General features: G+C 39.4%; 1 protein-coding gene across 3 annotated transcripts in view; it reads left to right on the top strand.

The window, feature by feature from the left end:
• Window positions 1-9929: 9929 nt before the first annotated feature.
• The window catches only part of MAK (male germ cell associated kinase), a 41967-nt gene continuing 24485 nt past the window's right edge, over window positions 9930-27411 (top strand). For all 3 annotated transcript variants that reach the window (XM_059940642.1, XM_059940641.1, XM_059940640.1), the window contains exons 1-6: window positions 9930-10044; window positions 15946-16000; window positions 17026-17147; window positions 19033-19112; window positions 21770-21902; window positions 26612-26783. In XM_059940642.1, coding sequence (XP_059796625.1) covers window positions 9944-10044; window positions 15946-16000; window positions 17026-17147; window positions 19033-19112; window positions 21770-21902; window positions 26612-26783 — 663 coding nt within the window. In that variant the 5' untranslated portion in view covers window positions 9930-9943. The remainder of the gene's footprint in view (window positions 10045-15945; window positions 16001-17025; window positions 17148-19032; window positions 19113-21769; window positions 21903-26611; window positions 26784-27411) is intronic.

Here is a 27411-nt window from a genome sequence, read left to right as displayed (position 1 = left end):
CTGCACCCCAGACAAATTACATCAGATTACCTTGGGAGCGGGACACAGGCCATGAGTATTTTTGGTAAATCTTACCAGTTGATTCCAATGTGCAGCCCAGTTTGAGAAGCAGTGCCCTAAATAGTGGTCACAGTCCTTATCTGGATGGGGCTTGTCAATCCGGGGAACTCAACTCTCAGTACCTGCAGGATTTTTCTTATTCCAATCCACTTGCCCAGAAAGTACTGCTCTAATCTATGACCTATGGAATGAGCCAGTTGCCATCCTTCTGGAAGCCAAGCAGAGAAAGTGGTCCAGGGTCTCACCATTCAAAATGCACTCCCTTTCTTAACCTGCCTATTTTCAGCAGCTGCCTCATCCAGCCTTCTGCTGTGCTAGTGAGGGGCATCACCCGTTTGGACAGGCTAGAGGATAAGACCTGGGGTCTGCTTCTTTTACAGACTTTCAGCCAAGCCTCTTGTCTTCAGCTCCACCTCAGCCACTCTCTGGGGTCCCGTGAAAACATTCAATTGCTGAACTTCATCTGAGTTTGGAGCGGGAATCAGCTTCCTTCTCCTTTGCCACTTAGTCTTTGCAGTTATGTTTTTACATTTATCCTCAGGAAAAAGTAATTTACTTGTCCTAATTCACACAAACTTAGGCTTTGTGAGACTGTTTACAAGTAAACAAAAAATGAGCATGAATTGTTGTTAAAATATCTAGTGAATTGGACTAATTTTTATTTTATTTTTATTATTTTATTTTATTTTATTTTAATATATAGCGTCTCATGGCTTTTATTTATTTATTTATTTATTTATGGACTAATTTTTAATTAATAAATGGTAAACTTAAGAGAACAAACTCTTTTCTGTTAAAAAAAAAACTATAAATCTTGACATTTAAATAAAAACATATCTGGAATTCCCTGCACTCCAGTGGTTAGGACTCCAGGGGCCCAGGTTCAATTCCTGGTCGGGGAACTAAGATCCTGCCAGCCACGGGAGATGCAGCCAATAAATAAATAAATAAATAAAATACAAACATAACTAAATAAATACCTCTAAAGTCTCCATCGTATGAAGCCAATTAAAAATTATACTTATCAATCAAAGACTTGTGTGGTGTTTTAAAAATGTGAAGCTGGGCTTCCCTGGTGGCGCAGTGGTTGAGAGTCTGCCTGCTAATGCAGGGGACATGGGTTCGAGCCCTGGTCTGGGAAGATCCCACATGCTGCGGAGCAACTAGGCCCGTGAGCCACAACTACTGAGCCTGCGCGTCTGGAGCCTGTGCTCCGCAACAAGAGAGGCCACGATAGTGAGAGGCCGGCGCACCGCGATGAAGAGTGGCCCCCGCTTGCCGCAACTAGAGGAAGCCCTCGCACAGAAACGAAGACCCAACACAGCCAAATAAATAAATAAATAATAATTAAAGGTGCTAATAATTTTTTTTAAAAAATGTGAAGCTTACATTTACCTCCTGTACTTTAAAAAGCTGCATTGATTTCCTGAGTTTTTAAACTTAACCTCCCCCAAATGTCCCATCATAACCCAAATCAAAAAGTATGCATTTTAAGAAATGAAAAAAGCTGGGAATGAAAATTTTAATTTCAGTAGTCACTTGTCTTTATGATGTCCCTCTAGTATTTAAAATTTTTTATTTCAGAGCTTTCAAACTTCATTTTGGGCAGGAATTTGATGATATATCACATTACAGTAGAATCTTCTAAGTCAGTGAATAAAACATATAAACAAAGTTGCTGGACCTAGAAACATATTGATAAAGATCAGCTCCTCAAATTCATTTGACAGAAGCAAACACACTTGAGGGGATATAATTTATGACTTCCTCTGAAGCAGGACAGACTCTAGACTTATTTGCAAAAGGAACGAAGTGAACTGAATAATCTGTTTAAACATAACGCAGTGAAGTACCTGCTTCTTGACAGACAGGCCAGATCTCAGGTTCCCAACCCTGTCCTGTGGCCCTTCAAGATGGTCAAAGTCATCCATAGGGATGTTTTGTGGCTGAAGTTCCAATTGAGTGCTTTGGGTTCAATGTCTTTTGATCTCCTAGGTATGAACCCTCCCTGGCTTCTGCCTGAAACTTCTGGGATCACCCTGAGGCAGGTGCAGAGGATATTAGCACTGGAATGACACCACTCATCTAAGCCACATGGTCCTGTCAATTTTAACTCCTAAATATCCCTTGGATTCTCTCCCTCTGTGTCCTATTCCCAGCCTCACTGCTATAGTTGGATCCTCATCATTTCTTCCCGATCAATTGCCATAGCCTCCTTTTTATTCTGTTGCCTGTACAATCACTGCTGAAATCTACCTTACCCACTGCTGCTTTTGTGATCTTTCTGAAATGCAAACGTGAACATATCACTCCTCTGTAGAAAATTCTTCATTGGTTCCCCAGTTACTGCCTGATAAGGCTTAGGCTTCATAACTGGGCATATAAGACCTCCATGATCTAACTTATGCTTCTTACTTCCCCTGTCTTTTTCGCTTTAAGCTGTGAGAGGACCATGAACATGTCTGTCCTGCTACCCTGGCATTATTCTCAGTGCCAGGTCCAGAGCCTGACACCTAATGGATACTTACTAATAGGTACATCACTACCCCATGTCTCACGCTTCTGATTTATGGGCTTTTTCTTTTGCTAGCCAATTGAGCTTTTTTTTTTTTTTTTTTTTTTTTTTTTTGGTAAAAACACAAGTGTGCCCTTCTTTCACAACTCATTTATTCACACATTCACTCATTTACCTTGGGAGCACTACGATCTAACACTGTGACTGGTACCAAGTAAGTACTCTGAACGAATAAGTGAAAATGGAGATAACACAAGCCTGAGGAGTTGACTGCTCTGGATTGCAACTGGACTTGCAATCCAGTGCAGTTTTTCCCCAGACAGTACATGTATAGACAAATACAAGGACTAGGAGGCAAACGTTGCCTTCCACTTGCTCTTCACAAGTCTGGGAACAAGATTCAATAAATCAAGACTTTGTAGAATGAATCGGAGCAAACAAAATAAAGAGCAAACAAACCAACTTCCAATAAATAACTACAAAGGTAATCAGGACTCTCCCAAGCCCCAAATTAAACGGCAGAGAGCGCTAACTCCACTGACACACAGGTGTTCCGGAAGCCCCGCCCCCTAGGGAGGCGGGGCGTGCACGTATTGGGCGGGGCCTTCCGGCTCGATCACGCCCCGTGGGCGGGGCGTAAGCGGGAGGTCTGAGCTGGAGCATCCCCGCGGTTTCCTAGGAGATGAAACACACAGCACGCCACAGCTTGACAAGGGAGTGAACAAGGTAAGCGGCCGGTGCGGGCAGGTAATCCCGAGCGGGCAGCGGGGCCGCCACCCTCCGTCCGAGCCAGCCCGAGCCTGTCCTGCGAGGCGGCCCGGCATGTCCCCTCGGCTCCCTGTCCTACCAGCGCCAACCTCCGCCGAGAGAAGGGGCCTGGACACCGGTAGGGGGAGGGACTGGAGGGAGGAGAATTCGGGGAGGGGCGGGGCGGGCAGGAGGCGGTCAACCTGCTCCTATAGCTGTCGGTTCGCTCCGAGACCCCCTCGACCACTTTCCTGCGCTCCTAGACGGCGCGGTCAGTCCTGGGTTGGAGGATGACGGCGGGAATCCAGCAGTCTGAGGGACCCGCAACCCCGAACCTCTACCCCAGGGTCTCCCAACGCACCCCCGCCCTCCCCCGCTCCCTTGAGTGCTTAGGCTGGAGGGGACGCTACTTTTAGGAGTGAGGGGCGGGATCAGGTCTGGAGAAGGCAGTGGAACTGAGTTCAAAACTGTTACGAAATTAAAAAGGAGAAAGAAGAAAGAGAAACTGGGTCCAAATTCAGTCCTCATTCGTGCATTCCCAAATGACTCCCAGGTACAAGCGGAATCCCGGCACCGGGTGGACCAGCGGGCGCCCCCAGTCCTCACGCCGAGCCAACCGCGGGGGGGTCAGGGGCTCACCTGCCCGCTGCGGCCGGACACGCAGGGCCTCGGGGACGAGCCCTGCCCGCAGACTGAAGTCTTTTAAAAGCCCCGGTTTGCGAGAAAAGATCAGAGCGTCTGGGAACCAAAACTGCTTCTTTACTACAAATAAGACGGAGACATGGTCAGTCTAAGGACAGGGCTGGAGTCGGGGGAGGGGAGGCAATAAAACTGGCTTTTTAGTGGTTTGTAATCTCAATTCTAAAAGGAAAGAAATGTATGTAATTGTGTTTAGATAATCTTTTAAAATGATCAGGCATTTGTTCTAATTGTAACGGAATTCTCATAAAGAGAGTCAAAGTTATCGGAGTGGTTTTAATCAGAAAAACAACCCGTTCGGTCGAAATAGTGGCGGAGGCAAAAGTTACTTTCCAGCCTTTTGGCCGTCCTTTATCGGCCCCCCGCCCTGTTCACCGCCGAGTGACCGGGAAGGGACAAACCCTCCCCTCCCCCACAGGGCGGCCACCTTCTGCCTACGCAAAGCTGGCTGTTCCATCTCTTCGTTGGGGTGGGTTATTTTGGTTTGGTTTTGCTTCGTTTTAAAACAGTTTGTGAATATTAGCACAAAGCACCATGGTTTTATTTTTTTAACACAGAATCCTGTTTTCCCATTGTAAAAGCTCCCCTTTTAATTTCTGTAAACGTATGATTTGGTTAGTTTGAAATCTTTTTTCTCTTTTGCTTTTGAAACAATGGTTTTTATGGCGTTACTTTTTTTTTTTTTTTTTTTTTTTTTAAACAAACGTTAATGCCAGCCTTAGGGTAATAACATTACAGCAGATTCTACAAAGACAAGTTGAAGACATGGAAACGTTATCTGCTCAGTGATTGGGCAGACACAAATTTTACCCTCCATTTGCCCTCTCTGTTAATCTTCTTTAATCCTATCTAAATCCCTTATTAGCTGGCAGAAGCTGTTGAGAACAAAGCTCAAGTTTACAGTAATTGCGCACTTAGATAAAAGTAAGACAACTAGAATGGGAGAGAAATGATAAGGGTATTTATCTAATGTAGGCCTATAATTGAGCCTCTAAATAAATGTCTTTTTCCTTAAACCAGAACATAAGGTTTGTATAACTCATAAGGAAGTCAGTAAGTATTGGAGCTTGACTGCAGAAAATTCCAAGTTCCTAACAGTTCTATTAAATTAATTGAGGATCATAGTTACATTACATTTACTTGTTTTGCTTTGTTGCATATATATGGAAATATAAATATATGGAAATATGTGCATAAGAAATCATGTTAATACATCCCTGTTTTGCAGAATTAGCTTTCCAAAGGTCCACAGAGAAGAATATATGTAACTTGCAGAGAAATATTATTGGGTGTGAACTGGGGACCCATAGGCAGTCTGTCTTTTAAGTTACATATACTGCTTTTTGACTAGTAATCTGTTTAGGACCTTCCTATTCTACACTGATAAAAATAGTTGTTTATATGCTATCAGTGAGTAGGTACATGGGAGTAATGATTACAAAAAAAAAAAATCCTTTACCTTTATATATCTATGCCATTAGGCCATTATCCTTATATTTTTAGGGGGATAAGGGGACAGCTGAAATTGTCAGCTTCTCACCCTGGAGAGCTGTTTATTTTGTATTTAACATGACTCAAAAGAGGCCTTTTTAAAGTTTTGTTTGGGAGCATAGTATGTAAACTTGTGTTACTTAAAGGTTAGTAAACTGGCCCAATTCTCTGAGAGCCACAAGTCAGAGCTTTTTAAAATTTATGTCATATCCATAATCTTCACCCCTCAAACGAAAGAAACTGGGAAATGGCTGTGTCCCTTACTTATTTTTCCCTGAATATAAGTATCCTATGCTAAAGCACTTGAAACAAGCTTTGCGTTTCCAGTGTTTATTTGGAAGATGATTGGTTAGGCTTGGAGTGCAGTTTCTACAATAGCCACTCCAAAACCGGTTGGGCTTCCAGGACAATGCAGAAAGGAGTCAATGACTGAATGGTCTGTTGTGCTAATAGTACTGATGATGGTGGGCTGATGGTCTTAATAGTGGACCAGAAAGAGGCAGTTAATTCCACTTTTGCAGGTTGTTGAGCCGCTGCAAGGGAAAGTTTCAATGTTTCTGGCACCTCTTACCTCTGAACTTCTCTCTCCATCTGGGCCGCTCCCTCTTTCACTCCCTTCTCAAGCCATTTGTCCTTTTCCAGAAGTGCCTACATAACTGCCTACCTCTCAGACCCTCAATGCCTGTCCTCAGTGAGATGTTAACATGAAAATAATTTGTTGCATATGCAGCAGATTTGCAAAGAAAAGAAGACGCTATTTATCCCATTAAAATTCTTAATTAAATAATTTTGGGGGGTTGGGTAAAAATAATAATTTTCTTAAGGAACTCCAGGAAGACTCCCTTCTCCCCCCATCTCACACTCTTTCCCGTCACTGCTTCTGGCCTATAATTTTTCACTAAGTCCTTCCAGGTGTCAGGACGAGACAGATGTAGCCCCAGGGTGTAGTCAGGGTGGGGAGAACCCTGTGCACTTTCCCGGTTGTTTATAGCAGTTAGGAATCTTTAGGGGGCAGAGGGGGTGGGCAGCTTTCATTGCGGGGTAGATTCTACAGGGTTTGGCAGTGAAGAGGGGTGGTTCCTTTAGCTGCACCAGTGATTGTAAAAGCTGGCAAGAATGGGTTGTTTAGCAGTTGGGGACTGCACTAAAAAACCAAACAGCTTCAGGCTAATGCCACTATTAGACTGACTCCGTCATTGATTCTCTGATTGCTCATAGGTCATTTAATCCCTCTGTGTTTTTATTGTATAATTTTACTGATATGATAAACACCATGGCCTTTTGGACAAATTTATTCTCTGTATTGTTACTTAACCAGAAAGAATCAGTAAACCTCTAGAAAGCACATTTCCTTAAAAGAGATAAGTGTACGTCACCTTAAATAGAAAAGCTAGAAAAGAATGTCAAGCAATTTAGGGATTCCCTGGTGGTTCAGTGGTTAGAACTCGGCACTTTCACTGCAGTGAATGGGGTTCAATCCCTGATTGATGAACTAAGATCCCACAAGCTGCCCGGTGCAGCAAAAAAAAAAAAAAAAAGAAAGAGAGAAAGAAAAACAATTTATTTAACATGCTGATAATAAAATGCAAAATACTGATTTAATAAGATTCCAAGTCATCAGAAGAAATACACTTCATAGTCCGTTTTTTGTTTAATCATAGCACAGGGTACAAAACAAACCCCCAAAGAGCTTTCAAAATTATATTTCCTTATCCAGATAAAGGAAAAATGAAGAAAAGCAAATACACGTTTTGGTCAGGAAATAGGTGAGGGGGCAGGGGGTGTTACCTTTCTCTATATTAATGCCTTAATATTGAGAATCTGTATCTATGTATAATGTAATGACCACTTACCAAAGAACTTCATTTTCAGGCAAATGGGGAACCATTTGCTGGCAAGTGTTAAGACCATTTGCTCAGATTTAAGCTGAGAAAAATGAAGGAGCCACTAAATAGAACTGGAATTTACTATTGTGATCTCTTTTTCAAGATCCTGGCCACGGAGTTAGCATGGCCTAAACTACCTCTCATGTGCCTTTGAAGTGGTTATTATCTATATGAAGTAAAATAAATGACAAATTAACACACACTCCCTGTTATTTAAAAGCCCCACAGCTTCTTCCAAAGTTTCCTGTGGACAAATGTGTTCCTGTATAAAGGAAACAACATAGGTTTAGCGCACCTCTCTGCCATGTTTCCTCAGAAAGCCTATTTTTGGAAGCCTTAGGTACTTTGACAACTACAACATATTCTTGTCGCTCCTAAATTTCTGCATCTAATGGAGAAGCAATTTTTATGATTTTATTTCGTGGAGATCGTGCTACAGTGAAAGAAAAATAATCTTTGAATGAAGCACCAGATTATAAAAGGCATTTTATTTTTTGGCCACACTGCATGGCTTGTGGGATCTTAATCCCCAACCAGGGATCAAACTCGGGCCCTTGGCAGTGAAAGCATGTAGTCCTAACCACTGGACCACCAGGGAATTCCCTGTAAAAGGCATTTTATTTTATTTTTTTTCAAATTTATTATTTATTTATTTATTTTTGGCTGCATTGGGTTTTCGTTGCTGCGCACGGGCTTTCTCAAGTTGCGGCAAGCGGGGGCTGCTCTTCGTTGCGGTGCACAGGCTTCTCATTGCAGTGGCTTCTCTTGTTACGGAGCACGGGCTCTAGGCACACAGGCTTCAGTAGTTGTGGCTCACGGGCTCAGTAGTTTTGGCATGCAGGCTCAGTAGTTGTGGCTCATGGGCTCTAGAGCACAAGCTCAGTAGTTGTGGTGCACGGGCTTAGTTGGTCCACAGCATATGGGATCTTCCCGGACCAGGGCTCAAACCTGTGTCCCCTGCATTGGCAGGCGGATCCTTAACCACTGTGCCACCAGGGAAGTCCCTGTAAAAGGCATTTTAAAACAACCTATTTGATAGTGCCAAACATGTTGTTACACTTTGTAACTAAGCATACAGCCTTGTAACAGAATGACAGAGATTTTTTAAAGCAACATAAGAATGATAAACAGGTATGAAATGAGAAATTGTTCCTTGAATGCAGAACGAAGACAGAACAATGGGAGGAAATTATTGAACGCTGTTGTAATGAGGTAGACACTAAGGCTTTATGTGCTTTGTGTGTTTTCTTTAATCATAGTTATAAAATCAGAACCTATAGAAACCTGTACCCTTCAAATATATACAGATCCACAATCCCTTTCTGTAGTTTTGAAACCCACAAAGCTCTGAAAGATGAATTTTTAAAAATTAATCTGGGGCTTCCCTGGTGGCACGGTGGTTAAGAATCCGCTTGCCAATGCAGGGGACATGGGTTTACTCCCTGGCCCGGGAAGATCTCACAGGCCGCGGAGCAACTAAGCCTGTGAGCCACAACTACTGAGCCTGCGCTCTAGAGCCTGCGAGCCATAACTACTGAGCCCGCATGCCACAACTACTGAAGCCCGCTCGCCCAGAGCCTGTGCTCCGCAACAAGAGAAGCCACAGCAATGAGAAGCCCGCGCACTGCAACGAAGAGTAGCCCCCGCTCGCAGCAACTAGAGAAAGCCCAGTACGGCAACGAAGACCCAACACAGCCAAAAATAAAAACAAAAAAATAAATAAATAAATTTATTTAAAAAAATTAATCTGCAACAAAACGTGACCCGAATGACGCGAGGCCATTTATGGTCTTCATTTATTTTACTTAGTGTACTTTTCATACATTTTTCTACGGGCACATTAAGATGCTGCTTGGGAGGTGTTACGTACCATATTACTTTTCTAAAATATGCAAATTCCTGGATTCCAAATACGTCTGGCCCAGGAGTTTCACATAAAGGATTATGGTCCAAATTAAATATGATGCAAACATTGATTCAAAGAATGGGCATAGTAGAGCGTCTGACTTCCCAAAATCTGATTTGGACTAATATAGACTATATTATATAGTCAGTAAAAAAGCAATCATGCAAATCATTAAGCCAGTATTTATTGAATGTTCATGGGATAAGTAACATGGTACCGTGTAAATGAAGCATTCACCAGTGAGTACCATCAGTCTTTTATAGGTGAACATCATTCGCATCGCACAATTGATTTACTGACACATGCTTAACACGTTGGTATTTATAATTTTCCTAGGTTACCAGTAAATTTTTGGAAGAGGTTCTTTAATGAAAATCCCTTTTATTCTTGTTTTGTTTTTTTTTTTACAGGGTGTTCATAAGAATGGAAGCACTGTTTCCTTGCCAGATTCCTTATTGCTATATCTTATGAACCTACATAATCTTGGGGAAGAGCCTGTGTTTAATGATGACAAGCCTGTCACCAGTGTAGCAACAACAGTCTAAGGGCAAAAACGAACAAAAATAAAGAAGCATTTATAATTACATTCAACAAGGAAGTCATTTCGGTCAACAACTTGTGCTGCATTATTTTTCCAAGATGAACCGATACACAACCATGAGACAGCTGGGGGACGGCACTTATGGGAGTGTGCTGATGGGCAAGAGTATCGAATCAGGGGAGCTGGTAGCCATCAAAAGGTACCATGGGCAACACTGCCAAGTTTGCCGATCTTTCTTTTCCTTTGCTTGCTTGAGACTATATACAAGTACAGAGAGAAGTCTGGTTTAGACCCCATGCTTGTTAGGCTAATATGGAATGCCATTCTGGAGAAAACATTGCCAAAGAAGGAGTTCAGCTGATCCCCACATATGTTAATTTTCTGATTTGTCCAGCTAACATGGACAAATCAAAAAATACAAGGGCTCTGCTTTTTATGCATGATACATCTGAACTGAAACTGAAGGTAATTTTGGAACTTAAAGTTGAGTACAGAGTAGAGCTTATTGTTTCTTTGAAACAATAGGTCTCAAAATCAGATGGTATTCATAGTATCAAACTGAGTTCTGAGTGGCATATGGAATTTTCCTGACCTTACCAATTAAATAGAATTAATTATTATTAACTTATTTCTTTAATCCACTGTATTTGTTATCTATCATATGTAAAAAAAATTACCCCAAAGCTTAATGATTTAAGACAAGAACAAACATTTATTAATTCACAGTTTCTGTGAGTCAGGAATTTAGGAGTAGTTCAGCTGTGGTTCGGGGCTACAGGTCTCTCGTGAGGTGGCAGTCAGAGGCAGGCCAAGGTCACAATCATCTGCAGGCTGAACCAGGGCTGGAGCATCCATGCCCAAGGTGGTTCACTGTTATCAGTCTGCTGGGGGTGCTATAAAGAAGTACCACAGACTGGGTGATTTAAACAATGTATTTACTTCCTCACAGTTTTGGAGGCTAGAAGTCAGAGATCAAGGTGTCAGCTAACATGGTTGGTTCATGTAAGACCTCTCTCCTTGGCTTGTAGATGGCTCTCTTCTCCCCATGTCTTCACATGATCGTCTCTCTGCGCATGTCTGTGTCCTCATCTCTTCTTTTTTTTAAAAAAATTTATTTATTTATGGCTGTGTTGGGTCTTCGTTTCTGTGCGAGGGCTTTCTCTAGTTGCGGCAAGTGGGGGCCACTCTTCATCGTGGTGCGCGGGCCTCTCACTATCGCGGCCTCTCTTGTTGCGGAGCACAGGCTCCAGACGCTCAGGCTCAGTAGTTGTGGCTCATGGGCCTTGTCACTCCGCGGCATGTGGGATCCTCCCAGACCAGGGCTCGAACCCGTGTACCCTGCATTGGCAGGCAGATTCTCAACCACTGCGCCACCAGGGAAGCCCCTCATCTCTTCTTATAAGGACACCAGTCATATCAGATTAGGACCCACCCTAAAGACCTCATTTAACCTGAATCACCTCGTTAAGGGCTACCTCCAAATACACCCTGAGGTACTGGGAGGTTAGGACTTCAACACAGGAATTTAGAACATCATTTGGCTCATATTCAGCTTCTGTAGCAAAGTTTAAGCCACAGACTGGGTGGCTTAAACAGCAGAGATTTATTGAGACAGTTTTGGAGGCTAGAAGTCTAAAATCAAGGTGTCAGCAGGGTTGGTTCCTTCTGGGGGCTGAGAGAACAGGATCTATCGTAGGCCTTTCTCCTTGGCTGATTCATGGTATTTTCTCTCTGTATCCCTCCCACATCAACTTCCCTCGATGCCTATCTCTGTGTCCAAATTTCCTTTTTTTATAAGGACAAAAAGAGGTCTCAATTTCTCTCTATATGGGGCTCTACAGACAGTCACTTGAGTGTCCTCATGACATGGCAGTTGGCTTCCACCAGAACGAGTCTTGGAAACTGATTACAACATCAACTAAATGATGATCATCTAAAAGTTAAATGCTTTAACAAATGTTTATCAAATGTTAAAAACTTTACACTATCATGATCTAAAACTTTACATATATAAGAAAATGCTTTTATAAAATATTGTTAAATAGCCATTATTATCAAATAAGTAAATGTACAATGTACAATAACTGAAATGAAAAATAGGAATAAGAAGAAACTTCCCTGACCTGAAAGGTGAAATATTACAGGTACCTCTTGTAAAGTTGGTTTTAAGACCAGAATGCCTGCTATATCCCCTACTGATCAAGATTGAACTGGAGACCCTAACTAAGGCAATAAGAGAAAAACATAATAAATGAGGTGCAAGTATCAGCCAAAATGAGATGAAATCATCCTTATTTGTGGGTTAAGCAATTATGTAAATTCACACAAATACTTCATTACACATAAATAAATTTATATGTAACAATATCTTTAAAAGGACTGTAAAGATTTACATAAACTTCATGAAAGCTGTGGCTTCTGGGGAGAGGGGGTAAGAAAATGAGAATGAGGGTTGGGTCTCGTGGTATCATTTAAGGTTATTACCATTGATTTGTTTTCTATAACAAAATGTTCATTATTCCTTCTGTGTGGCAAGATCATGTGTTTGTTTCAGTCTTCAGTTTCATAAAATGGGGATTTGGCCCTCACCTGCATAGTGCTGGGTAAGACCTTGAGAGAAGTGAGAGGTCAAATATTTTAAGAAGTCAAATAGATTGAATGCTGAGAAGAAGTCATACGTGTATAATTTAGGAATGCTTTCGGTGTATGAAATAAAAAAAACTAACCAAAAGTAAATTAAATAGGGATTTATTTGTTTCACATTGTGAAATGTTTTGAGGTAGGCAGCCCAGGGCTCATACCTGGTCTCAATGCTGTTATCACAGACCTAGGTTCTTTTGTCTTCAAAAAATAGCTGCAGTGGGAGAGGGTGTGGAGAACAGGGAACCCGCCTACATTGTTGGTGGGAATGTAAATTGGTGCAGCCACTATGGAGAACAGTACGGAGGTTCCTCAAAAAACTAAAAATAGAGTTACCATATGATCCAGCAATCCCCTCCTGGGCATATATCCAGAGAAACCTATAATTCAAACAGTTACATGCACACCAATGTTCACTGCAGTACTATTTACAATAGCCAAGACATGGAAGCAACCTAAATGTCCATCGACAGATAAACAGATAAAGAAGATGTGGTATATATATGCAATGGAATACTACTCAGCCATAAAAAGGAATGAAATAATGCCATTTGCAGCAACATGGATAGACCTAGAGATTATCATACTAAGTGAAATAAGTCAGAAAGAGAAAGACAAATATCGTATGATATTGCTTACATGTGGAACCTAAAATATGACACAAATGAACTTATCTGTGAAACAGAAACAGACTCACAGACATAGAGAACAGACTTGTGGTTGCCAAGGGGGAGGGGGTCGGGAGAGGGATGAACTTGGAGTTTGGGATTAGCAGATAGATGAAAACATATATAGAATGGATAAACAAGGTCCTACTATACAGCACAAGGAACTATATTCAATATCCTATAATAAACCATAATGGAAAAGAATATGAAAAAGAATATATATAGATATATAACTGAATCACTGGGCTGTGCAGCAGAAATTAACACAACATTGTAAATCAACCATACTTGAATAAAATAAATTAAAAAAAATAGCTGTAGCAGTCTAGGCCTTGAGTATGAGTTCCAAGTAAGAAGAAATAAGAGCTGAAGCAGTTACTGTTACTGTCAGTCAGCTGCTGTACTTTCTTCTAATTAGGAAAGCAAAAGCTTTCCCCCACCCCTCTCCAGAAGACTTCTGGTTACTCCTCAGTGGCCAGGAGTGTGTCACGTGGCGCATGTAGCAATAAGAGAAGCTGGGAAACTGAGTATTTAGGTGGCCATTTTGTATCCCTGGGTTAAAGCTGATCTATGTTAATAAAGAAGAGAAGTGGCTCTTGGATAGACAAGTCATAGTGTCTGCCACATTCAGTAACTACTATGTGCCGGACAGTGTTCCTACCCTAATTAAAGACAGAGTAAAAATGAAAGAGAAGAGGAGGAGTCATTTGGAAGGCTTGCAAAAAGTTTAAAAATTCATTCAACACGTAATTGTTAAGCTCCGATTCCACTTGGTGCTCGGGACAAATGGGGATGGGATAGATGAGTTATAAATAGACCAACAAATTAGAAAAGTTACAACACAAAATATGATAAGTCCTATAATGGGGGGATACCGGGGCCTATGGGAGCACAGAGAAGCAGTGCTGGAGAGGTATCTTGGAAGGCTTCCCCCATAAAATGAGATCTCGAGAATGACAGAAATTATCAAGAGGAGGGGAAGAATATTCCAAGCTGTAAGAATAATATGTATGAAGGCCTAGAAGCAAGAGAGTTTTTCCCTTGGGAAATTTAATTTAGGTCACTGGTAAGAAACCTTGTGGTATCTGCTGCCATCTCCAAAAAAAATCTGTAACAGAATTCATTCTAGGGGGTGTTGGTAAGATCCCTGCACCTCATTAAATTAACAAATATTATTAAGCTCTCTGCCCTTTAAGGACCTGAGAGGCCATTCCATTCCTGAGGATCTCCCGTTTGTGGGACAGTTCCTCAGGAGCCCAGCTGTGGGTATCGAAATCCATCCATCCATTTAGTAAACATTGATTGAGCACTTACTATGTGCCAGAAACTGAGCAGGCATGTGGAAGTGTCCTCAAGGAGCTTGCATGTGAGGAGAGGGGAGAGGACTAAACATACAAGTAAACTCTATGGTATGTAAGAAGGTGGGTAAAGTGCTACGGGAGAAAAAGCAGAGCAGGAACGGTGACCTCACAGCCATGAAAATCAGCTCCGGGCATTGAAGAAACAAGGATCGGCCTGAGGTGGTCTCTCATTTCCTCTAACCAGCCCAGCTCTTTCTAGCTGTTTCTGTCTGGCTGAATCTTTTTTTCAGCCTTCACATGCTGGCACCTTCTGTCTTTCAGGTCTCATCTGAAATACTGCCTCATCAAAAAGGCCTGGGGCCTGGCCAATTCATCTCATGATCCTGAAAGCTCATTTGTATGTCTGTTTTGTGTTAACTAAAGTCTATTTCCTGTGAGATGGGAAGCATCAGGGTAACCATCTCTGATTTCATCACCCTGGCGTGTAGGTGTTGGATGAATCAATAAATGAAAGAGAAGATGGCAGGGAATCTAAAAGGAATTCTAACAAATTGGTTTAATTTTTTATAATTAATTTCTTTAGAAATCGGGATAATTGTTTTGCAAGGAAACTTCTGTATTTGCTGCATATAGATACATGCATTACCTTAGGGTAGTATTGATAACTACTAATTGCTGAAAAGAAAGTAGCATATTAGTATATGTGGATGCAGCTAGTACAGATTTTTAAGAAGAATAAAAGTTTCAATTTGTACTAAATTTTGAAAAGGAACTTGGATATATTAACTAGCCTCTAAAACACTGTATTAAAAATTCTATAATTACTTTCTAGGAATCATAGAGATTATATGTATAGTTTTGCATGGATTTGATCAATTTACTAAAATACTTTTATACTATATTTGAATTGACTTCTATTTTATCTCAAATTGAGCACTGTGCTAGATTTACTTTTATCATTTTAGCAAGACATTTATAAATCTATAGTACTGAAACGTATCTTTTGGTAAGTTGGTTAAGCCCTCAATTTCTTCAAGCTCCTTCATAAATTTCTAGCACCTGAATGAGTATAACTGAAATTCTGATTCACTAAGGATATTAGAGATAATAGTAGTGATGCCCTTCATACCTTATTGTAGCTGACCATAGATACCGGTAAAAATAAGGACATCTACAATAGTATTTACTGAGTGCTGAACTAAGCAGTCTACAATAGGCTTTTCTTATGCAGTAGTTTCTACTTTATAGCTAAGCAGTTTGCAGCACAGAGAAGTCATTAGGCAATTTGTCCAAGAAGTGACACAGTCATGAACCTGCACCAAATGGCCTTGAGATACACAGAAGGGAGGTGATCTCCTTTTAAGGAGGAAGGAAGAGAGATATCACAGCTTGCCCACAGTGAACTAATTATAGGGTAAGAAAGCCAATGGTGTAAATTGTGTCTTCAAATCCCCGGTCCCCACACACTAAACTTTTCTTCTTTTATTGCAGAATGAAGAGAAAGTTCTATTCTTGGGATGAATGTATGAACTTGAGAGAAGTTAAGGTAAAATCCCAGAGATGAAAAGAACCCCAGAAGGCCTTAGCTCTACCTCACACGTGTCTCATTTCTGAGGATGGTAGCTAAGGAGATGGTTCCGTTCTCTGCGGGAAGCAGACCAAAGATAATTATATTTCTTATATTTTGCTTTATGTTCCTAATTTCTCATTTCTCATCAGAATGTCAGTGGAGAACAGAAAGTAACTATACCCTCATATTTAAAAGTATACTCTCACTTTTAAAAGAGCATTTTAATCCATATTGTCAAAGGAAAGATAATTTTTTAAATTACCACATACCATTTCTTTATATTTTATGTTGCATAACTTGGATAAATTTTTGGAGACTTTTGCATGGCATTCCACATAGTTAAGTCAGAAAAAATTAAACCTATTTAATGACCAAGAAAAAAAAAAGTGACAGACTGAAATGTTTTGTAGCTATTGTTGACCTGGTTTATTTTTGCACTTATATTCGTTACTTAGACAATTACTGCTTACTTTATATATTTTTAAAAATTTATTTATTCAATTTATTTATTTTTGGCTGTATTGGGTCTTCATTGCTGCGTACGGGCTTTCTCTAGTTGCGGTGAGCGGGGGCTACTCTTCGTTGCGGTGCGCGTGGGCTTCTCATTGCGGTGGCTTCTCTTGTTGTGGAGCATGGGCTCTAGGCACGTGGGCTTCAGTAGTTGTGGCTCGCGGGCTCTAGAGCGCAGCCTCAGTAGTTGTGGCACACGGGCTTCGTTGCTCCGCAGCATGTGGGATCTTCCCGGACCAGGGCTTGAACCGGTGTCCCCTGCATTGGCAGGTGGATTCTTAACCACTGCGCCACCAGGGAAGCCCACTGCTTACTTAAATAGATGTTCTAGATGTTTTTAGACATGGAAATTTTTATAGATATTAAAAAGTTAATGAATTTAGAAGAAATGGAAAATTACTGAAGGTACTTATCGTTCTAGCATTGATGAGATTGTGCCAACTTGTATAACTTTGCTTTAAGAATTTTAATGCTCATTTGCTCTATTGCAGTCTCTGAAGAAACTTAATCATGCCAATGTGATTAAACTGAAAGAAGTTATCAGAGAAAATGACCATCTTTATTTTATATTTGAATATATGAAAGAAAACCTCTATCAATTAATGAAAGACAGGTATGTCTTTATGAAAACTAATTTTTTCCTTATTGTCTCCTCCACGAGTCCCTTGGATCCCTTCATTATGTCACACTTGGCAATGTACAGATTTATCAGTCCATGAAGTAGCTTTAGTTATCTTTATCAAAGGATAATATCTAACGTTGAAGAACCATCATTTTTCCGTGGTAATATCTTAAAAGTCAAGGTAAATATTTCATATAAGCACACTATCTATCTATACTTTTTGAAACAAAAATCTATCTATAGTTTAATACTCAATAATAAAGCTGGCCTGGGGCAAAATTGAGAAAATTGTCTTTCTTACTCTCCCAAACATCTTGCAAAAGGTTAATGAAGGAATGGAGGAAAGAATGAAGTTGCTTTTAAGAAAGGATCTAATACACTTGTTTATTAGAATGCTTAAGTGAATGATAAAAATGTGTTACCAATCCCAAGGAAATTCTCATTTTAATTTTTAAACATACGAACAGAATCTCTAAAGAAGGAGAGTTCAGTCATCTGCCATGAGCTTGGAGAGGATAACATTTTGGTGGTAGCTGCTGGTCACATCTGGGAGTTTAATGTCCATTTTGGCTGTTTTTAAAGCCAGAGTTGTTCAGCAAAAGAGCCTAAAATAGGAAATGAATTTCCCAGTAGAATGATGTTGATTTCTCTCTCTCTATTTCTTAAACACACACTCTCTCTCTCTCTCTCTCAAGGTCTAAGGATGGTCAGTGAATTTTTCTTTAATCATATTTTTCCTTCTTTCAAAAAATACTTACTGTATTGAATGTCTATTATGTTTCAGGCTGATATCATTATGACATTAATAGCAGTTAAAATAAAAGTAAAGGATATTCTACCTCTCAAATCAGTGTTTATTTTTCTAGAGTTCTTTCTAGCTCCTGTATACAGACATGCATATTTTCTATGTAGTTGTAATTTTAGTGATGATACATTTTTCTGTTTGATTTATTCACTTATAGGCATTTTTCAATGCTGATACATAATCTTCATAGTTACCATAGCGAGTATGTTCTGTTCAATGACTATAGCAAGCTTCACTTATCTCTTTGAACTATTTAAAATAAATAACTATCAATGGGAGAATAGGTTGGTAATTACAGTGTATAATACTGATGTAATTATTTTGTAGCCATTAAAAATGATAATTATGAAGATTATAAGAGTGCTTATAAGTGAATAAAAAACAGAAACCAAAGTTGTATTTATGTAACATTGACACCTAATATAAAAGTTATACACACAGATGGATTAGGGCTGGATTAGAATACTGAAAAATCAAAATAGTTTCCTTATCAGGTGGTGGGATTATGGGTAATCTTCTTGGCTTCTAATAATAATTTATGCTCTTTAAAATATATGAAATGATAAACATATGCATGGTATATTGAGATATAATTTTGAAGAAAAAATTAAGTACATGTAAATACATGAAATATTATACTTTCATATGATTTTAAATATATATATAAGTGGAAGTGGTGAATGCAATTGCAAATGAACATTAAAAACACTCAACTTTGGAATTTCATGATTCAATTCTGGATTTCTAAATTAAAAGGAAATTAAAGTGATATTGTTTAGAATATTATTCAATGTTAAAAGTATAAATTAAACCATTAACAACTGTACATGGTAAGGGGCTATTTGAGGTTAATGGTATTTTTACACTTTGTTTTTGGTAGCTTAACTTCCTGAAATATTATTTTTGAGGATTAATTTACAAGCCTTTTTTATTCAAGTAAACTTCTTTTCCATGTCAACTGAAGACCAATATACAAAACCTCTGCTCTGATACTATAACTGTACCTTTAGTGTACACCATTCTTTTTACAAATTGAATTACATAACTGTTTATTTGTTCATTTCTTCACAGAAACAAGTTGTTCCCTGAGTCAGTCATCAGAAATATTATGTATCAAATATTGCAAGGGCTGGCATTTATCCATAAACATGGTAGGTTTCATTGTCCTGCCTCTTTAGATTATTGTCATGGTCATGCATAGGAATTGTATATGAACTGTTAAATAATCTTATATTGGATAACTACAAGTTTGGAGTATGTGCCTACTAACTGACAGTTTTATTTTAAAAATTTAGAATTTCAATAATTCTATATAAAATAGAATTTCTATAATCTGTAACTATCTTCCTCTACAGCAGAATTTTTTACAGTTTGATCATCAGCATTTAGTCTCAGTCATCATAACCCCATCCTGCTACCTCATTCCACCTAATTTTACCATGAAAATGGAAAAAAAAAAAGAAAAGGTCCCTCTTTTGGAAAAGATTGGAATGCTTTGATCTATCATGATCAATTATTAACAATTAAATAGTTTAAAGCACCTGTGCTATGGTATTTTCCAGTTTTCCTTAGTATTTACATTTAGTTGTTTCTATATTTGGAGAAATTATTGTTATGCATTTCTTATTTATGTAATCTTAATTTATAGTTTTTTGCATATCTATCAAACCAAAATAAAGTTAATATTATTATGAAAATTTTTAGTGATTTAATGATCATTAATTTTTAATGATTCTAGTTTAGCATCACTAGATGTTTAGATAGATATTAAAGATGTTTAGATAGATATGTTTAGATAGATATTTACTAGATATTAAATTAGGATAGTTTATATCGTACCATTGCTGCATTCTGAGCATTGGCATTCAAAAATCACCATTATTAGTCTCCTTTCATGTTTCATCCTATGTTTTATATTTTCTTCTCTCCTTTCTCTTTTAACTACTACAGGAAATAATTTATTTTCTAGAAATGCTATGCAGAATTCCATATAGACATTGTAAGAACATTCCTGAATCCCCAGGGTTTTTTTGTCTTATGTAAACTATTAAGGTCTTTAAAAGCCTAAAACCCATGAAAATATATTACAATCCATTGATAAAAGTCAGTCATTTATTAATTACATGGAATGTAAAGGATATATGCTATTTTAATTGTTCATATTGGATTCCTTATCTTCAACTCAGTTTTAAGCTCTGGTCAGCATGGTTAACTCTTGATATTTGCCTGCGTTAATTTATGCCAATGGAAGCAAGTGTGATGTGGAAAATCAAAAGCCTCATGAATTCTCTGATTTTTGGAAAGAGTTTTGTGTTTTGCTCATATTTTCTAGGCTAGTAGTAAAATTGGTTTAGATTCCTTGGATATATACCAACTATCAGCAACTTCAGAGCATAAGGGATTGAAGGAGGAAACCAGCTTGGAATTTAAAAATTGTTGCTGAAAGTAAATAACATATCAGTAATCTAGAGTTGGCTTTATAAGTGCCTACATAGTGATCTGGGAAACCAGACTCCAAGAACAATAGACATTTTTACAAAAGCTAAATTATTCTTGCCATAGTTCGTAAACATCTCAGATGTAATCCTTTGAGAAAATAGATATTTTTAAAACAGTAGCTGTCAAAAAAAATGGACTAATATTTTAGTTAAAGTTAGGACCAAGTTACCAATATATTTATATTAGTGAGGATGGGGAAAACCTCAACTGTGGTTTAATTAAGATTTTATGGATTAATGTCACTTTACCATCACACGTGCTCCCATTCCTGTCTTCATATTATGAAATTACGATGTGTTTCCCTTGGAAGTTAGTGACATGGATGGATCTCAGTAGCGATTTTGAGTAAGGAGTACCAGGTAAACAGAGTACAAAACTGTTGTAGATGTCATGGAGAGCCCACACTGGCTTTGAAGGGGTTAAAAAAGTTTAGGTTTAGAAAAGTCTTCCTAGCTCAAATCTGCATGAAAACCCTCTGGTGATGATGATGGTCACCTACAATTGATGACCAGGCCCGTTCTTAATTCTCCACCCTGCAAAGTCATTAGGATACAAGTCATCTGTGTACAACCAGTGTGCTTTACCTACTCCTCAGACATTTGCAAGGAGGGCTTTCTGCCCTCATTTTCACTGGGCTGCCATGTAGCTTTGGTAACTAGCCATTTATTTTATATATTAAATTGGTAAATAAGCATTATAATTATTGGGGTTGTTTCAACAAGGCAGCTACCAGGGGAGAACTGAGCTGTTAAATAATTTTAAAGGAAGGAGTTGATTCAAATGTGTGGCGTTCCATTTGTGTTTAATGGACTTCTCAAAGTGATTATACTCAAGGAATCGCAGGTTAAACTACAATGTGGTAGAGCAGTAATAAGACCACCTTCACTGACTGAAGCCTGATATGCAGCGCTCCTTGAATTTTCACTAGACTGCTTCTCTCCAAGCTTCAACCTCCTCATCTGCTACCCACTTGTGATCATAATACCTCCTTAAGGGTGTTGTTCAAATTAGCGGAGATAATCATAATGTGGCAGTATCTAACCTAGTGCCTGAACTCACCGGATCCACAAATAGAAATACATGTGGATATTTATTTTTAATGGCCATATATACTGTATGAACTTCCTCGCCAAATCGTTTTGAAAGCAGGGTCCCCACCTCCCATCACTGTGTAGACAATAAATATGGTTTATTTTTTTCCTAAGTTCACCTTCCTGATTAGAACAGAGAGGCTCAGCTATCTTGTTAGTAAATCAAATATGTCTAGATATGATGATTTATTATTGTTTTTCCTCTCTATATTACCAAGGCTTTTTTCATAGGGATATGAAACCAGAAAACTTGCTTTGTATGGGCCCAGAACTTGTGAAAATTGCTGACTTTGGACTTGCAAGAGAATTAAGGTCACAGCCACCGTATACTGATTATGTATCCACCAGATGGTGAGTAGTTTTTTGCAACTGTCCAGAGGCAAATGTCTCTGTTGACGTTTTCCTACAGTAGATTGTTACACATCTTTCTGGAGGTTCTATATCAAGTATTTAAAGCAAAATGTAGGACTGATTTTTTTTGTATTCTTTGGAGAGAGAGAAGGATTGCCTCATGACTCTTGTGATAAATGAAAAGGGAAGGAAAAAGGATTTCACGCATCCATTCATTCATTCAACAAACATTTACTGAACCCCTATTATGTGCTGGATACTATTTTAGGCACTGGGAACACAGACGTGAACTAAGCAGAAAAGAATCTGTGCCTCATGCTGCTTACATGACAGCCAATGCGTAAACAAATAGAGAATGTCCTGAGTCACCAACAGAGAGATACACACACGTTCATCACAAGACACGTAACCGTCCCATCTTGCACACTACCCAAATGTCCATCACCAGAGGCATATATATTCACCCGGTGGACTGCTTCACGGCAATGAGAATGAAAGGCCTACAACTACGTGAACAATATGATGAATCTCACAGATACAATGTTGTGAGCAAGAGGCCAAACAGAAAAAGAGCACATATAATGTGATTCCATTTATATAAAGCACAAAAATAGAACGCACCTGTTAAAAGTCAGGATAGCGGCTACATGGTCGGGGTAGGGGCAGTAGCGACTGGAAGCGTGCAGGGAGAGGCCTCTGCAGAGCTGATGACACGCAGTTCCCTGGTCTGGGTGCTGGGCCCATGCGTATGTTCTAATCGTAAAAATTCAGCAAGCTATACTCTTAGGACATGTGCATTTCTCTGCATGGATATTGTATTCCAATAAAAACAGTTAAGAATATTTGAGTATCAGATAGTGATACATATATATCTCTACATATTATTATACAGAAAAATAAAGTCTGGAAAGGGACAGGGGGTCGGAAGAGACAGGGGAGGGAAAGGGTATGTTGCTGTTTTAAACAGGCGGTCTCACGGATGCCGGGCTGGGGAGACTTTGGGGACGCAAGAGGTTTTCAGGCAGACGAGATGCTGAGTGCACAGGCCTGCGGACAGGAGTGCCGCCGTGGATTCCGCAAAGAGCAGAGTGAATAAGGAGGGCGGGAGTGGGAAACGAGGTCAGGGCGTCTGTGGGGCGCCGGATGTAAGGACTGGGGTGCCGTGCTCAGCTGAGTGAAGCAGGGGGCCCCTGGAGGGCTTTGAGCTGCCGTCCTGAAAAGCGCCTAGAGGAGCAGGGGCAGAAGCAGGGAGACCGGGGAGGAGGCTATTACACTATTTTGGGCAGAAAATGACAGTGACTTGATCTGGTGGCCATGGAGGTGGTGACAGGTGGAGCATGCTGGCTGTGTTTTAAAGTATTTGTTTATTTATTTATTTATTTATATTTGGCTGTGTTGGGTCTTCGTTTCTGTGCGAGGGCTTTCCCTAGTCGTGGCAAGCGGGGGCCACTCTTCATCACGGTGCGCGGGCCTCTCACTATCGCGGCCTCTCTTGTTGCGGAGCACAGGCTCCAGACGCGCAGGCTCAGTAGTTGTGGCTCACGGGCCCAGTTGCTCCGCGGCATGTGGGATCCTCCCAGACCAGGGCTCGAACCCGTGTCCCCTGCATTGGCAGGCAGACTCTCAACCACTGCGCCACCAGGGAAGCCCTGGGTGTGTTTTAAAATAGAGCACACGTGATTTCCTGGTGAAGCAGATGTGGGGAATAAGATGAAGGAGTCAGACTTCAAGGTCTTTTCCACGAACAGCCAGAGGGCTGGAGTCAGCCCTGATGGAGCCGGGGCTGCTGTGGGGCTCGTGGCGGGAGGCACAGTTGTGTTTCGAGTTGAGGGGTGCCTCCGAGACAACCACGGGGAGACGTCACGGTAGGCGGTGGGACCTGTGACCTGGGGTTCAGGGAGCAGGGCTGGGCTGGAGACGTAAACTTGGGACACCTCAGTGTTAAAAATTACAGGGTTGGGTGAGGTCACTAAGGGACTGAGTGTGGTTAGAGGAGAAAAGAACAGAGCCTGGAAAGAGTGACAATATGTCCCGGTTTGCTCCGGACAGTCTCGGTCGATGCCTGTTATCAATAGTTTCATTAAAACAAGCTGGGACACGTCTGATCGACCTCCGCTGTATGCTTCCTGATTCCTCTCTGGTCTGATCTGGTAACATGAGAGACCCATAAACCAAGTTCACACTTTAACACATGGCTAATTAACAATGTCAGTTTTAAATGAGTGCCTTCCAACTGGCTTCGAAGAGAAAAATCAGTTACCTTATTTCTAACAATGGTTTGATTTTTTTCATCACAATTCAGAGAATCAAAGTGAAGCTTTTGGAAGGTCATTCCTTGAAAAGCGAAATGTCTGACATTACTATGAAGGCTATTTAACTTCAGTTAAAACCTTTGAAAATAAAATTATTTTTGCAGTGGTAATACATATACAAGTTTTAGTGAAGCCTAGCATCATAAAAACAGTATTCTTACTAAATTAAGAAACCTAGAAAGCAGAAATTTATTTGGATTGGTTAAGATGCATATCTATTTTGTAACTGCATCCAAATGAGCTGCTAAATTTGCATTCTACCAATCAAAATAAGCTGCAGTTGTCAGAATTTGCACATTACACATACACGCAGAGGGTAACTGCACTACAAAATTTTTGTGATGCTATTGATGTTGACTACAAAAACGGCTGAAGCATGGCTGTATGTGCTTTCTCTCTTTGCCGTCTGTCATTCGAATTTTAGAATTGTTTGACCCTTTGAAAAACTACTTTGTAAGTCAATTTAAATGATTTACAGTGATATCTAGCTTTTTTGTAAATAATCCCTTCATATTTTGGTTGCATTTTGTTTCAAATCACTTGGAAATCTTCATTCAGAATTTTTGATAAATGGATGCCAAAAACCCAAAGCTTTTGACGTTTATAGGAAACTGCAATTATTGAAAATGAAGTTTGCAAACAGGAAGATAATGATATTTATCCCTACAAAAGCAAAGGAGGAACTGAACAAATTAAATAAGAGCTCAAAGTGTTCTAGTTTTATCTTTTTTAAATGTATAATTAGAATTGGAAAATCTCTTGCAGGGAAGAATCTTTTTAAGGAGCTTCTATTTTCAACTGGGTAAATTTAGATTCTATACTGAAATGGAATGAAATTGAGAATACTTGTTTTCAGTATCTAAATTTGGAAAAACATTCAAAACAATTTTGTCTCCTAAAAATATCGAAACATAATAAAAAGTGTTGGCAAGGATGTGGAGGAACTGGAACCCTCATACATTGCTGGTGGGAGTGTAAAATGGTGCAAAACAGTCTGGCAGTTCCTCAGTGGTTAAACATATAGTTACCATGTGATCCAGCAAAATCCCACACCTAGGTATATACCCAAGAGAAATGAAAACATATGTCCACACAAAAACTTGTATATGAATGTTCACAACAACATTACTCATAATAACCAAAAAGTGGGAAAAACCCAAATGTCCATCAACTGATGAATGGATAACCAAAATGTGGTATAGCCATACAATGGAATATTATTCAGCAATAAATAGAAAGAAGTACTGATATATGCTACAACATGGATAAAACTTGAAAACATGTTCAGTGAAAGAAGCCAGTCACAAAGGACCAGACAGTGTATGGTTCCATTGATATGAAGTGACAGAATAGGCAAATCTGTAGATAGATGGTAGATTAGAGAAATGGGAGCGTAGGGCTATTGGAGAGGTGTGGGGTTTCTTTTGGGGGTGATGAAAATGTTCTACAGTTGATTGTGATGATGGATGCACAACTCTTGTGAATATACTTAAAGCCACTGAACTGTATGCTTTTAAATGGATGTACTGTATGTTATGTGAATTATATCTCAAAGCTGTCAAAGAAAGCTACTCTGAATGGAAGCCAAAGGACAATACTGCAAAGCATTTAGGCTGAAACGTTTATGCATTTCAACATGGAAAAAAAATTGAGAATATCCTCCACCAGCTACCCTTGCCTTATAAATAGAGTATTTTTCTAATTAAAAATATTATCAATTAAGGAAATTGAGTCAATTGAGGAATCAGCACTTTCAAACAGATAAGCCAAAAGAAGGATGGATAAACAAGCACAGGGAACTATATTCAATATCCTGTGATAAACCATAATGGAAAAGTCTACAAAAAAGAATGTATATATATATATGTATAACCGAATCGCTTTGCTGTATGGCAGAAATTAACACAACATTGTAAATCAACTAGACTTCAATAAAATAAATGTTTTTTAAAAAGATGGGGAAAAGCCCACTACTCAGGGATAATCTTTGTTAATCTTTTGTTTTTGATCCTTCATGTGAATATATCAGGATTTAATGCGTTGTAAAATTATACGACTGCTCCCATTCAGAACGTATCTGCTTCCATTCAGAGCTTCTCCGCCTTTTCTTAATGTATTATATAGCATTTCCACATTTATTTGTTGGAGTCCCTATCTTAGGCCACTTGGACATTTCGTTTATAGTCGTCTTGAGCTCCACTACTTGTTTGTGGTCAGGAAAAATGTGTGCTAGTCAATATAAACCCAACACATTGTGCACATAGATGCCTGATACACAGAAGGCAGTTAATATCTGGTTCTCGATTGAAATGCCTGACCAAACAAAATCCTACTGCCATTCCACCTCTGAAACTACAATCAAAATGGCCTGTTTTGTTTTGTTTTCTGTTTTCATAGGTATCGTGCTCCTGAAGTTTTATTAAGATCTTCAGTTTATAGCTCTCCCATTGACATGTGGGCTGTTGGGAGTATAATGGCTGAACTATACACGTTAAGACCACTTTTCCCAGGGACAAGTGAGGTCGATGAAATCTTTAAGATTTGCCAAGTTTTAGGGACTCCCAAAAAAGTAAGTACTTTTGTCCTGAAGTTGTTATAACTTTTGATTATCTGTAACTTTTGGCCAACTAGCTGATATTTTCATTTTCAAAAAGGCTTACGCTTTAAGGGTTAATTTTCTTATAATCAGTCTTTTTTTTTATTGGGATGGGATGAGGGTTGCAAGAAGCCAGAATCCCACCAGACTGTAGAAAAAAGGGGCTTACCTTTCTTTAAGAACTTAAGGGAAAGTTCTCTATATTTAGAATTCTATGTATTTAACTTTGGTCTGATGACCAGACGATGACTACATGCTTAGCCTCTTTCCTACTTGTTCTGTGAATGTCCGTTGGGATCAACTCATTAATGCCAGGTGTCCTGGATTTTATTTTCTCTTAACCTTTTCTTGTTTACATTTATATACCTCTGCCATGGATATTTAATTTCTTGAACTGAGTACTTTTCAATTAACTATTGCACTCAGCTAGACTTCACTTTCTGAGATGCACTTATTTAATAAGTTTAAGTATGTATAATTACACCTGAATTAAATGAGTGTGTGCCTCGTAGTTAACATTAGTCAAGTTAACGCAGCTATTAAAGCTTTAACATAACTCATTTCCCAGCTGTGTGCAGTTTTTGACATTGGATGCAATGTA

The sequence above is a fragment of the Balaenoptera ricei genome, chromosome 11 (genome assembly GCF_028023285.1).
Source record: "Balaenoptera ricei isolate mBalRic1 chromosome 11, mBalRic1.hap2, whole genome shotgun sequence".
Taxonomy (NCBI): domain Eukaryota; kingdom Metazoa; phylum Chordata; class Mammalia; order Artiodactyla; family Balaenopteridae; genus Balaenoptera; species Balaenoptera ricei.
The sequence above is the reverse complement of the archived record's forward strand: the minus strand, read 5'-3'. Positions and strand labels throughout refer to the sequence as shown.